The 13,050-nt window shown below is 40.8% G+C and overlaps 1 protein-coding gene across 2 annotated transcripts in view; it reads right to left on the bottom strand.

The window, feature by feature from the left end:
- The window catches only part of LOC109522827 (storkhead-box protein 2), a 66,280-nt gene that overhangs the window by 47,652 nt on the left and 5,578 nt on the right, over positions 1-13,050 (bottom strand). The window contains exon 1 of one of the 2 annotated variants that reach the window (XM_019881641.1): positions 7,403-8,463. The exons of the other annotated variant lie outside the window; for it this stretch is intronic. Coding sequence (XP_019737200.1) covers positions 7,403-7,610 — 208 coding nt within the window. The 5' untranslated portion in view covers positions 7,611-8,463. Of the gene's footprint in view, positions 1-7,402; positions 8,464-13,050 lie in introns of those variants that run through there. 2 annotated transcript variants of the gene reach the window in all.

The raw sequence follows: 13,050 nt of genomic DNA, 5'->3' as shown, positions 1-13,050 counted from the left end.
ATATATATATATATAAAAATAACAAACGCCCATGTTTGGACTCCTGAATGGATCGGAATGGCGCGTCTCATCTACGTCAGTGGTGAGTGTGTCAATGAAGGTTTCGAAACTGGAGCAGAACAACTGAGTGTGCGCCCTTCCACTACTGAAACAGTAAGCGAAGTGGGAATCGTGTGGTGTGTGTGTGGTGTTCTGTTTGTGGATTAAATTTGTGTGCAAATGAAGGAATGAGTATCGAAATGTAATGTGTGCATGTTGCGTCACCGTGTGCGCTTAGCGGGTCAGAGCAGTGCGCAATTGCTCAACCGCACAACTTCGCGCAGGTATGTCCAGCTACGGGCCTGGAGGGTCGCTGTCCTGCCTGTTTTCCATCTCTCCCGGCTGCGACACACACGATTCAAATGATCAGCTCATCAGATAGCTCTGAAGCAGCTTTGGAACGATTCTAATTCTTCATTCAGGTCGGCAGTTTAGCGCTGGCTCACAAGAATGTTTTTTTTTTTTTTTTGTCCGCTGAAAACTGTCCTCTGTGCTCAAAACGTCCTCTTACGTGCTTGTAATGGTGGCACAAATCTAATGCCGTTGTGTAGCCCCTGCCTGCTTCTTTCAGAATGCTTTCCAATTCAGGATAGAGGTTTTGTTACTTTTTTTTTCTTCTATCTAACATACAGGGTATCCATCAAGTGTCTTTACCATTTCAAAAATGTATTAAAAATGCAATTGATTAGATATTTTATTCAGATTTGTTCTATTGTATTCAGCGTTTATTAAAGTTTTTTTTTACCTCTTTTAATGAAGATATCGTGTATCGAACAAAGATAAGGGGCATTACTGACCTAAAGCAAAGGATTATTGATGCCATTGCCACAATTGATGAGGCTATGCTACAGTGAACATGGCAAGAAATCGAGTACCGTCTTGATGTGCTTCGTGCAACTAATGGTGCCCACGTGTATTAAAAGAGGTAAAAAAAAACTTTAATAAACGCTGAATACAATAGAACGAATCTGAATAAAATATCTAATCAATTACATTTTTAATACATTTTTGAAATGGTAAAGAGACTTTATGGACACCCTGTATTATCTATTTATATTGATCACGTGTCTATCATGATACACACTGATATTGATTTATCCCCCGGCCCTGGCTGCAAGCAGGATTCCTGTGAAACAGCAACAAAAAGTTAGAGAGTGCTCTTTTGGTTTGGTGTAGATTTGGGGTTGGCAAAAGGAGCCAGCCATTCTCAGCTACAAAAATGAAGCAAATCCCCCGTCTCAATTCAACGACAGTAATCCCTCGTTTATCGCAGTTAATGGGGAGCAAAACCACCCGCGATATACAAAAATCCGTGAAGTTGCGACCAATAAACATACAAAATTATTATTTTTTAAGTCCGCAAACGGTCCGCGATTTTTTTTTTTTTTTTTTATGAATATAAAATCCGAGATGCACTGAAGCCGCGATAAACGAACCGCGAAATAGCGAGGGATCACTGTATGTAGTTTAATTTACATCAGATAAAAACTACCATCAATTTTGATTTGGTATGTACCGTCGTTTTGTTGATGTTTTGAATGAATGGCGTGCTCTCTAAATCTATCGCCAGACTACATTTGGTGATATAGACTCCAGTGCCTAGTTCATGTTCTCAGAAACACCCTTAAAATCACACTTCTGGAATACTTTTTCTCCAAACATCAACAACTATTCTTGCAAAAATGTGGCCTCACTTTATTTTCCATCAAACTGTAATATCAATCGAGGCACCGTAATATTATTCGGTACAGAACGTGCATCCCCACATGGTTGGACAGAAGCAATGTTGTCCTTCATTGTGAAGCATTAACAACGATGGGATCTCAGTTGTAAACAAAGCTTCAATGTTGAATATTTGGGAACAGAATAGAGTTGTATTTGGATGTTGGACATTTGTGTGTAGAAACCAGGCAAAAGTCAGAGCACAATGTAGAGCTTATTTGCCTTGTTTGTCTCCGTACAATACACGCTTTGTTACATCCCTAAGACTGTGCATACATGCACAAGTCAGCTGTTTAATACTCCCAATCCAGATAATACCTCAACAGCCCATAACGAAGCTATTCGATTAAGTTGGTTGGAATTAACAGTCACCATTTATTATCCGTTTATGAGGAATAGTCCATGTAAATGTACTCACAGCAAATGTAATTTTCATTCGTCAGAAGCAAGCAATGAGCAAAAGTTCAAACATAATTTTACAATACAAAGCCATAGACTGAATCAGCAATTGTCAAGTGGTAGATTCTTACAAAATAGGACAAGTCACAGGACACACGTGGTTATCCAGCTCGGTTAAGCACTGTACAAATACAAGAGAAGATACTCTCAAAGTGTGTAAGCCTGGGGGAATAAGAGCCCAACAGCTTCATGATACATTGAGTTTCTCCTGTTGAGAGCTGCTGGTCCTCATTCCAGATCATCACAAAACAGCTATTCAACTGTTACTATGAGACAAGCGGAAGCTCCGTGAGCATGCTGATGCTTTCATCACAATATTAAAATGGGTCATAGTACATTGAAAACTTCAGACTCATTTGCCTTACCAGGATAAATAAAGGTTCAGTTAATATTCTTCCATACTTAAAACACATACCTCACAAAAAGAAAACAACAACAACAAAAATTAAAGCTCAGTCTATGATTTGAGGGACTTCAGTCAAGGAATTATTCATTCATTCACTCTCCGAACCACTTTATCCTCACCAGGGTCGCAGGGGGTGCTGGAGCCTATCCCAACTGTCTTCGGGCAATAGGCGGGGGACACCCTGAACCGGTTGCCAGCCAATCGCAGGGCACACAGAAACAAACAACCATCTGCGCTCACACTCACACCTAGGGACAATTTGGAGTGTTCAATCAGCCTGCCATGCATGATTCTTTGGAATGTGGGAGGAAACTGGAGGACCCGGAGAAAACCCACGCAAGCACGGGGAGAACATGCAAACTCCACACAGGGAGGCCGGAGCTGGAATTGAACCCAGTACCTCTGCACTGTGAGGTCGACGTGCTAACCACTTGACTACCGGGCCGCCGATCAAGGAATTAAAGCGATAAATAAATTTTTAAAAAATGAAACAGTGGCTTTCAGTTGGAGCCATACACACGTATTCCTTTCACGCAGCAAGTGTAGATACTGAAAGGAAATATTACAGACTTAGCCATACCCATCACTGAAGTTGGATGCATAATTAGCTGCGTCGACACCTGATGGGAGGAGCCAAAAGAGCAGATGAATTCATCTTGAGCTTGATTGATGAAAGCCAAACTAAACAAATTAGGATAAATATCTTGCCTTGCTTTCATTTTGGAAAGATAATCAAATGACTGACGTGCTGAACACACCACAGTTGGGTTGTCACAACATGCCAAGAGATGCTCCACGGATCCAGATGATGTTCCTTTTTCTGGAACAGGGGGATTATATAGAAAACAGAAACAGACCTCGCCTGATGATTATGCTGTCAAAAGCTTTGAAAAACAACGTATCAGGTCCAATGGTTTCTTCTCAACTTGACTGAGGAGGAGTGCTGGAGAGCTCTGTGGTCAGATGAGACAAAAACTGAATTGTGTGACTAAACAATATCAGCTGTGACACATGGAAATGGTGGCATCGTGGTTTTTGTCTGAACCTTCTAACCTTGCAGCAGTGTTTAAATTTCTACTTAAGACTTATTTTTGTACTCTTGCATTTAGTCAAATTACATGTGCATGTTTTACGACCGCTTCTTCTTTCTCCTGCAAATCCTGCCTTGCTTGGAGAGGGGAACAGGTGACGATGACCGAATCTACTGCTGCTGCTGTATGGATTCTGAAACAACCAACCAGGACAAGATCTGACGTGGGCCACGTTCACAGAGGAGTTGCTATGGAGAATTCTGCATCAAACAACCAAGACGGGTTTTGGCGAGAACCCACTTCTCCGAAGGCATCCTCCTGCGGCGCTTCCTATTATGAAATGCACTCTCAAGCTATTCTAGTTAACGTTGTACAGCACCACATTATGTGTGAAACCTTTTCTACTCTGCATCCATTGTAGCCTGGTCCTGAAAGAAAGAAGCGAGGTAGGTGTTGTAATGATATGAGCAAATCGTATTTGCTTGTTCGACTAGGGATGCCTGTCCACAGCGCACAGAGTACACACAGAGCATGTGCAGCCGTTAGGCAGTCGTACGAGAGTCTACGAGTTGTACACATGATGATTGCTTTCTCCCTCCGACCAAGACGGCAGTCCAAATAATGAACCTCTAATCTTTCCAGGAGGTGTATTATTAAACGAACCCGATCGCACAAAGCGACACGGGTGTTAGCTACCTAACTCATAGAACGAAGTCTTGGTTTGCTTAATTTTAGTTTCCGAGGGCAGACCTGATGGACTTTGTCCATATGAGTCCATGAAGCAGAGGTACCACGGTGCTAATTAGCATCAGGGTGTGATAGACTCTCGGCTTCTGTCTAGTTTGCAAAACCTCTGTGCCCCAGGCAAGGTGCAGCTTCTCACCGTTTAAGCCACAAATCCAGACGACGCAGATAACAATGTTGCTTTTGCGCATGTCCAACCGCGATTCAACACTCTATGCACATCTTGGTAGCCGAGATTTCAGCTATGGTTTGAGGTTGATTGAGCCATGACTGATTCTCGGAACTGCCATGGCTTGAGTCCTTTTTCAACAACAACAACAGCATGTCTAATTTGACCAATAGAGAAGGTAATGTACTGTATCAGTGATTTAAGAAAGTACCATATATCTACCATCGCTAGTTAGAACGTATTGTAATGCCCCTGCAAGTGATCCAAAATGAATTATTGAATTAAAGGTAATAAAACAAGTCATGAGCACATTCCTTCAGAAGCTTGCAATGGCTACAACACACGCCAAGTAACTGAAACTAAATGCTAACCAGTTCGCCACTCTCATCCATTGATGCCCACGTCACTCACCAAGGCAAGCGATACGATTAAAATTGATACAGTGCAAAAAGAATGAGAGAATTCACATTCATCAGCCACATACAAAGACATTGGGGGGGGCTCAACCCCCCCCCAAAATTGCACCCAGTGCCAAAAGTATACATACTAAAAATAAATAATCAGTAGTATACAGCGATCAGACAATTTCTGCAGAAAGGTATCTCATCGGCTTATGTTGATCAATGCCTTTCATTGCCAAGCACAAAAGACAATCACCCACAGCTCATACTTTAGAGCAGGGGTGCACAATACGTCGATCGCAATCGACCAGTAGCTCATGGACTGGTCCCAAGTCGATAGCAAGGGGTGTCGAGGGAAAGGAACCCCCCCCCCACCCCCCAAAAAAAAAAACTCAAAACATTTGTGTGTCTGTGTGTGTGTGCACTCTTAGCATCCTATAAGTCTCACTTTGACAAAAAGTATTTAAAGAATGGGGGTACTGGCAAAGAATGAATAAAACGGTACACGTGAGCTATGATAGTTAACACTCTGCAAAAGTGTGTCCAATGCCTCCGCATCAGGTCTCAACGAAGGTAGGCAGTGATTTCCTTTTCACAAGCCCACAAACTCCTGTGTCTACTTTATTTTTCTGTTTCGTTCAAATTAGGGGCCGTTATGGCTGTTGCTCATCATGGCATGAGTGTGTAAGGGCATGTGTATGCGTGCATGTGCGGTAATGGGTCGGTCGCGGGAGGTTGGTTGTTCGAAAAGTTGATCTTCGGTCAAAAAAGGTTGGGCACCACTGATTTAGAGCCTTGAGACCAGCCTGTGTGCAGTGTAAAACTAACGACAGTATGCTTAAAATAATTTTAGCCCAAAGTATTAGTCAAAAGATGATTGGCCAAGTTTACTTCACATTTGACTTTTAAACGAGGGTCAGCACACACCCGCCACCATTTCAAGGGCCTGATTAACCCCTAACAAATCAAGGAGGGGACACTTCGGTTGGAATTGATGACAAAGAGACTTTTTTGTAAGTATGATGTAAAGTGGGAGTCAATTAAAAAATGTTCTTCCCAAAACATGTTCTATGCTATGCACCCCACTACTCTGATTCATATTGTGGGATATGAATTAAGCAGCAAAATCCACACGTTTTTATCCATTTCGGGGGGCAGCCATTTTACCACTTGATGTCTAAAAATGACGTCATAGTGCCTAAGGGCTCAGCTTCTGAATGTCGTCACATCCCCAAAGTCAGAAAAAAGAGCCCTAAGCCTGAGTGATGTAATTTTCAGTTGACTGCAAGAGTTGCAAAATGGCTATCCCCTGAGATTGATAAAAATGGGTGGATTTTGCTAATTAATTCATATTCCACAAGGAAATATTGCTGTGTTCAGACTAGTGGGGGTGCATAGAAAATATTGACTTGACTTCCCCTTTAAGAAAAAGGATGCAGCAAAAAGGGCACTTTTTCATCCAGGGTAAATGGGCACATTTGAGCACCACTTGAGGTCAATGTGTGCACGTGCCTGACATTTGTTGAGGGACATGTTAATGATAAAGAACCTTCTATGAAATACAGTAACATTCTTCCAGTATTTTGAAAAATGTACACGACCACTTCTCACTAAACAGTGGAGAAAAAAATGAATAGCTTACTACTTAAATAGATTACAATTTATTTTTGCAGGGAAAATAATTGTCACAAATAATATTTCAGCATTAAAGGGGTCTTGCTCATATGGTGCCATTCAAATTAGGGCTTCCACTGCACACATGCACTGCTTGTTGTGATGATTGACTGAGTTGGAATGACTAGCTTGGCTGGCAATTGTGTTAGCTTCCGGACATACAGTATTTGTGTGTCCTTTTAAGTTTCTTTTTGGAATTGCACAGTGCCTTCACCGGAAGGTATAAGTGGACTGTGAGGACTTGATAGCTCAGGGCAATTCCCAAAATGTAGAAAGCTTTGTTCCCAACCCAAACAAAAATAATGCCTGCACTGAACATGTACAAACAGATTTGAATCCAAAAACTTGAATAAACGATGGGATCATTGAGAGAATTCTTCCATCCATTTTCTGATCCGCTTTATCCTTACAAGTATAGAATTTTTTTGATTCCATCCATGCACACATGCAGGTGCTCATTTTTACCCACAGCTACAAGTACAAAGAAACAAATACACCAAATGGAACCAGGCAGACTCGCGATAACCTGTCTAACGTGCTGGATTGTATCCATGGCAACAACTCTCATCAGCTAACTATGGAGCAGTAATACTCAGTTCTCCTCAAGGTACCTGTTTTTCACATGATTGACACATGACGATAACAATACTCCTTTGTAAAAATCAAATAAAAACTAATCCCAAATAAAGAGAGTCCACGACTTTTAAGAAGTTCTGTCAAATCAAAAACAATCTTTCTGGTGACGTGTGCGCAGTACCTGTGAAAAAGTAAGCAGGTGGACTCTGACACACGTACTGTGCAGGATAGTGGTTCCTTTTCCTGTGTTTGTGGATTCTGTAGTCCTTTTCACTCCGAGAGCGTCGGCTCCTGGAAGGCTCCGAACTGGCTGCCTGTGACAGTAGCCGCTCTGACAGTTCAGAGCTGGGCCACACGCGCCTCAGTGTGCTGCTGTGTGTCTTCTTCATCCTCGCCACATTGGGTGGCAGACAACAAACAGGTGATAATTTGATCTACAAGGCCGAGTCAAAAGAAAAAAAAAAAGCAAGCTGAATCTTGGAGCCAGGGAAAAGACTCAAGGCTACCTGGCTGCAGCTTATCACGTGAATTCCATTCTGCAGAACCAGTAGTTCAAGTCAATGAATGAAAATCAAACCACCACCATTTTGTGACCAAAAAAGAATGACATTCATGGACATGTCGCTGATGAAATGACCAAAATAATCATCAGATTTGATTCAGAAAGGCACGTAGCAGCGGGTCCATCCACAGTCTCGCTGCTTCTTAAATAAGACTGATAGTCCAGAGAAACAAAGTCTGTTTTAGATTTGCGCGATCAATTCGCAAGCAGCAGGACGGCATCCAGGGGGACAACGCTATTGGAATGGGTCAAAGGAGGTCTCTGGGAAGGGGATCCGTTGTATTCCCCAAAAAAACAGCCTGTGCAGCCAAGCGAAGGAAAAAAGGAAGGAGGGAGGGCGCGTGAATACAAAAGAAAGCAAGTGGAGGGAGGAGAGCGAACAACAAAATATCCATGGGAAAAAAACAGATATGTTCCTCTCTTCAACATCTATCCCTCCACATTGGTCCGGGACTTCGTTGATAAACAATGCTGTTACCCACTGGGTAGAAAACCGTATCATATGTGACACTACAAGGGATGATGGACGTCTTGAAGACAGCAGCAACAACAAAAAGCAGGAGAATTAATCAGCGTTGGGTGGTAAATCCTGAACATGGCAAAAACTGTCTCCACTTCTCTTTGTCTTCTCTTTTCAACCCTTCACCTCGCTGTCCAGCTCTCTCTCGTCTGCTCTCTCTGCCTGTATTCAATGTTGTGGGAGAAGAGGGCGCAGAGGAGGGGCAGGCAGGGGGCAAAGAGAGGGAGGAGTAGGATTCCTGTGAGCCCACCCCCTTATTTTCCCCCTCTTACAAAAACTGGAGGCTTCTGCCCATTCATAGAAAACACACAAAAGCTGAATTGATGCGTTTGTGCACAAGTGTGTGTGTGTGTGTGTGTGTGTGTGTGTGTGTGTGTGTGTGTGTGTGTGTGTGTGTGTGTCTCTAAAGTCTTATTGGGTGGAATTCAGGATTCCACCAGCCAGCCGATCAGCAAGACTCACAGTGTGACTGCATGTTGACCAAATGCTGCAACCCACACAGCAACACAGGCAATAGGCAGTTTGTGTCTGCCATCATCCTGGCGCATGTGCTTTGCATCAGTACCAACATGGTACTGCCCATGACTCAAAGTTGTCAGTTGCATGCATGACAGTGAAACAATGCAACATTTTAAGGATATTTGGTGACCACTTGTATTGAATGTTAAGATAAGGAAAAACAGTCGCAATTGATGATAAAGCTTGTGAGAGCTGAAGCGGAGGCCCCACAACAACTATTGACGACATTAGCAACAACCTCCACAGGCCAAGGGTCTGGAATTAAGGTACAGCATCACAATCAACTGCTGACAGAAGACTTCCTGAACAAAAAGCACAAAGGCTACACCACAAGCTACAAAACACTCAGTAGTAAGAAGAAGAAGAAAAAGAACCAAGCATTGTGGACTCATGAGACGCAGATTAACTTTATCTAAATCAGGGGTCGGCAACCCAAAATGTTGAAAGAGCCATATAGGACAAAAAAAAAAAAAAACAAGAAACAAATATGTCTGGAGCCGCAAAAAAATAAAAGCCTTCTATAAAACTTACAATGAAAGAAACACATGCTGTATGTATGTAGGAGACTGGACTGTGGCGGAATTGTTTATGTTATTCATTCCTTTGTTGTGTGTTCACAAACGCCCCCATAGAATTTATTTTGTAATTTCCTCGCTTGATTTTTTGTTTTGGTTCATTATTTTCGCTTTTCTTAGTGTCAGTGAAGTGATCATTACATTAAGTTCCGCTTTTCTGAGGCTGGCTTTGAACGCCTCTCGAGTCGAACGAGAAGAGAAAAGGCACGAGTCGGAAGCAGACGTGTCTCTCTTTGTCGAGACTGTTAAAAGCATAAATAAAGTGTACGTTTTAAAAAAACCAACACCACAGCTCTCCTTTTTCGGAGCTGCAACATGTATCTATATATATATGTGAGCTATATTAGCCTACTATCAAAATCTTTTTCCATTTTCAAACATTTTTTATAAAGCTCCAAGGAGCCACTAGATGTCGCTAAAGAGCCGCATGTGGTCTGGAGCCGCGTGTTGCCGACCTCCATCTAAATGATACAAGGTTTTAAGCTTTGTGAACCTAAAACCAAGGTACTTACCAACCATGACTTTTGGTAGTCGTTGCCAGTCTGCGGACCATTTGGTACCGGGCCGCATAGAGACATTAAAAAAAAAAAAAATATATATATATATTTTTTTTTTTTTTTAGCCACCTGCAGTAAACTCCTTCACCAGAGCCCACCACCGTTGAGGATTATCTTCTGAGCGGAATATGCATCTGCACCAGGCCATCGCTTGGTGAATGATTGGCCTCTGCGAAAAGCATCTGCTTGTTCCTTCTTCCACCCTTCTCACAAACATCACTTCAAGTTATGAGCTAAATCCCTCATTGTGGTACTGAGTACCGGTAACTGTGACAATAATAGGGATTAAAGTTATGTCCACACTGCAGCTCAATTACATTTTTTTTGTCCATTTACAACACATATCAGATGTTTTTTCCACGCCTCGTATGTATGCGATGTATGCAATGAAATGCTCATCCACACACATCCGATCGATACGTCATCAAAAGCGCAGTATGCGCTCCAAAACACTCAATAACACCAAAGCTAATGCTAACAACAAGCTAATGATATTGAGAGATGAGATGAGAGAGAGAGAGCAAATATGAGTTTACGGTAATCATTAGATCAGAAACTTGTGACACTGGGTGATATGAGTGACCACTGATCATTAAAATCATGAAACATAACTACTGATGGACATGTTATAACATTTTCTATTTTGATGCACACCTATGGAGGTTGTGTTGTGGATCTCTCTCTGTGTATGTGTGTACATGTGCGCAATTTTGAAGCTGTAATGAATTTATGGAACAAGCTTGATATTTGTGAATGAGTTTGCAAAATTTGCGTATGTCATTCTTAAACTTTTAACATATATAAAATATAATCTACCCAAATATTTTATCCACACAAGGAAATGTGTTTTTTTAAAGAAACTAAGGCAAATTTGAAGCCAATGACGATTAAGAGCAACACCCTGTAATTCGTATGCAAGGTGTTGCATCTCACTGGCGTTGGGCGGAAACTTTGCATTTCCAAAACTAATTTTTGATTGGATTGTGATGTCATAATTTGCCGATTGATCAATGGCTTTGTTCTGTGATGCCATTGTCGATAAGCCAACTTTTCTCAACATATACTGGTACAGTACTTTTTTTTTTTTTTTTTTTTTAATTTGAGTTTTTTGGGGAGGGGTTAGCCTCTATCCCCCAACTCCCCACACCCTCTCATTTTCCATGTATTGAATGTTTATCAGCATTTTTGTGAGAATGTTTAGCGTTTAATTGTTTTGTTTTGCTTCCCACCTCCCCCAATGCATTTCAATGGATGTCAATTATACATGAATTTGGGCTATTTGTCGGCCAAGCCAGTCCCAATCCGTCACGAATAGCGGGGGTCGACTGTACAGTAGATAAATAAATTGCTTGAATTGATTGGATTTTTTAATCGAGATATGTGTGTGTAAGCTACGTGAGTTTTTAAAAGTTTAACTAACAAATGTATCCTAACATTTACTTCGGTTTATGCGAGATAAGTACCGCTGTGCTATTTTGAACCATCCAAGACAATACAGGAAAGGTATATTTTTGAAAGACATAGAAATAACAAAAAAACCATTGTGGCAATAATAAAGATGGAGTACAGGGACTATGAGCACATTGCGCGCACGCACATTATGAGGCAAAACATGACTTATTTTACTACAGGATAACAATTACATAATAGAGCACAATTGTTTTACATCCTCAAAAGTATTTTGGCTTTGTGTGAACAAGTACTCAGTACTGTACTGCATGTTTAACAATTCTTGCATGAGCGCGTTTGCAACCTGCAGAGGGCAGAAAAAGATTTGTCCTGTGAAAGAAGCTGGTGAAAAAAAAACTAGGACATACAATAACAAACTCAAATGACTGTCCTTCCATCCTTTTTCTATAACATTTGTCCTCATCGGGGTCACAAGTGAGCTGGACTGTCGCAACTGACTGGGTAAGAAGTGGACTGGTAAAATCATTCACACTCACTCATGCAATTCAGAGCATTCCAGTGAACCTAACATGCAGGTTTTTGGAATGTGGGAGAATGCCAGAGTACCCTTGGGAAAACCCATGCAAGCAAACTCCACATTTCACAACTTAAGGCTGGAAGGTGAGACTTAAACCGACAACCTCAGAACTGTGAAGCAGACATGCAAACAACACAGATGCCTCAAATGACTGTCATCGTAATTCCATGACAAAGGCTAATTTGTGACCATCGTAACGCTGCGCTCACAACTCAACTGGACTGACTACAGTTACTGAAGCTACATTTTACTTGACCTAAATGGTACAGTTAAAAAAAAAGTGTTTAGTAATAAGACGTCACATAGACATACAGTAAGATAAAAAATAAACAGCGATTACAAAAGGCCCTAACTGCCAGATGCATGGATCTAAAAATGCTGTTCTTTTAATACTGTAAAATAAAAAAGTATGGCATCATATTTTTCAAGTATTTGCGAATGGCCATGATGGAAATATTATTTTACACAGGAAAATCTGATGCATGATTTGTTAACCATTCACGCAAAGTACCTTAGGCCAATGATCCAGTCAGAAAAAAAAAGACAATATCACAAGCCGTTTCAGCAGAGACATTCTTTTCCGGAACAAAAGGAGAAATAAATTGTGACCGAACACACATGCAAATTAAGTGAAAATGAACCCTAACACTGGTCAACATCAAATTTTAATCAAAGATAACTTTGTGTTTCCCTAAACTTTTGACACTGATTTAAAAAAAAAAAAAAACGTACTTTTTTCCCTGCACGTCAAAATTTTTAGATATTTTCATTATTTGTGATGAAGTTTAACTTGTACAGAGATGAAAGTGAACTTTCCTGAAAATTCCGGAAAAAATAAAAAATTATATATACTGTGTGTATGTATATATATATATATATATATATATATATATATATATATATATATATATATATATATATATATATATATATATATATATATATATATATATATATATATATATATATACACACACACACACACACACACACACATATGCTTGTACACTATAGGTAAGATCGGGTCGGGCCTAAAAATGTCAATCATTGCTTCGGGTTCGGGTCGGGCTTCTCTCTCGCTGACTTTTTTTTTTTTTTCGAGGCCGGGA

The sequence above is a fragment of the Hippocampus comes genome, unplaced genomic scaffold, assembly GCF_001891065.2.
Source record: "Hippocampus comes isolate QL1 unplaced genomic scaffold, H_comes_QL1_v1.1 scaffold270, whole genome shotgun sequence".
Lineage (NCBI taxonomy): Eukaryota > Metazoa > Chordata > Actinopteri > Syngnathiformes > Syngnathidae > Hippocampus > Hippocampus comes.
This window is presented reverse-complemented; position numbering and strand designations above follow the sequence as displayed.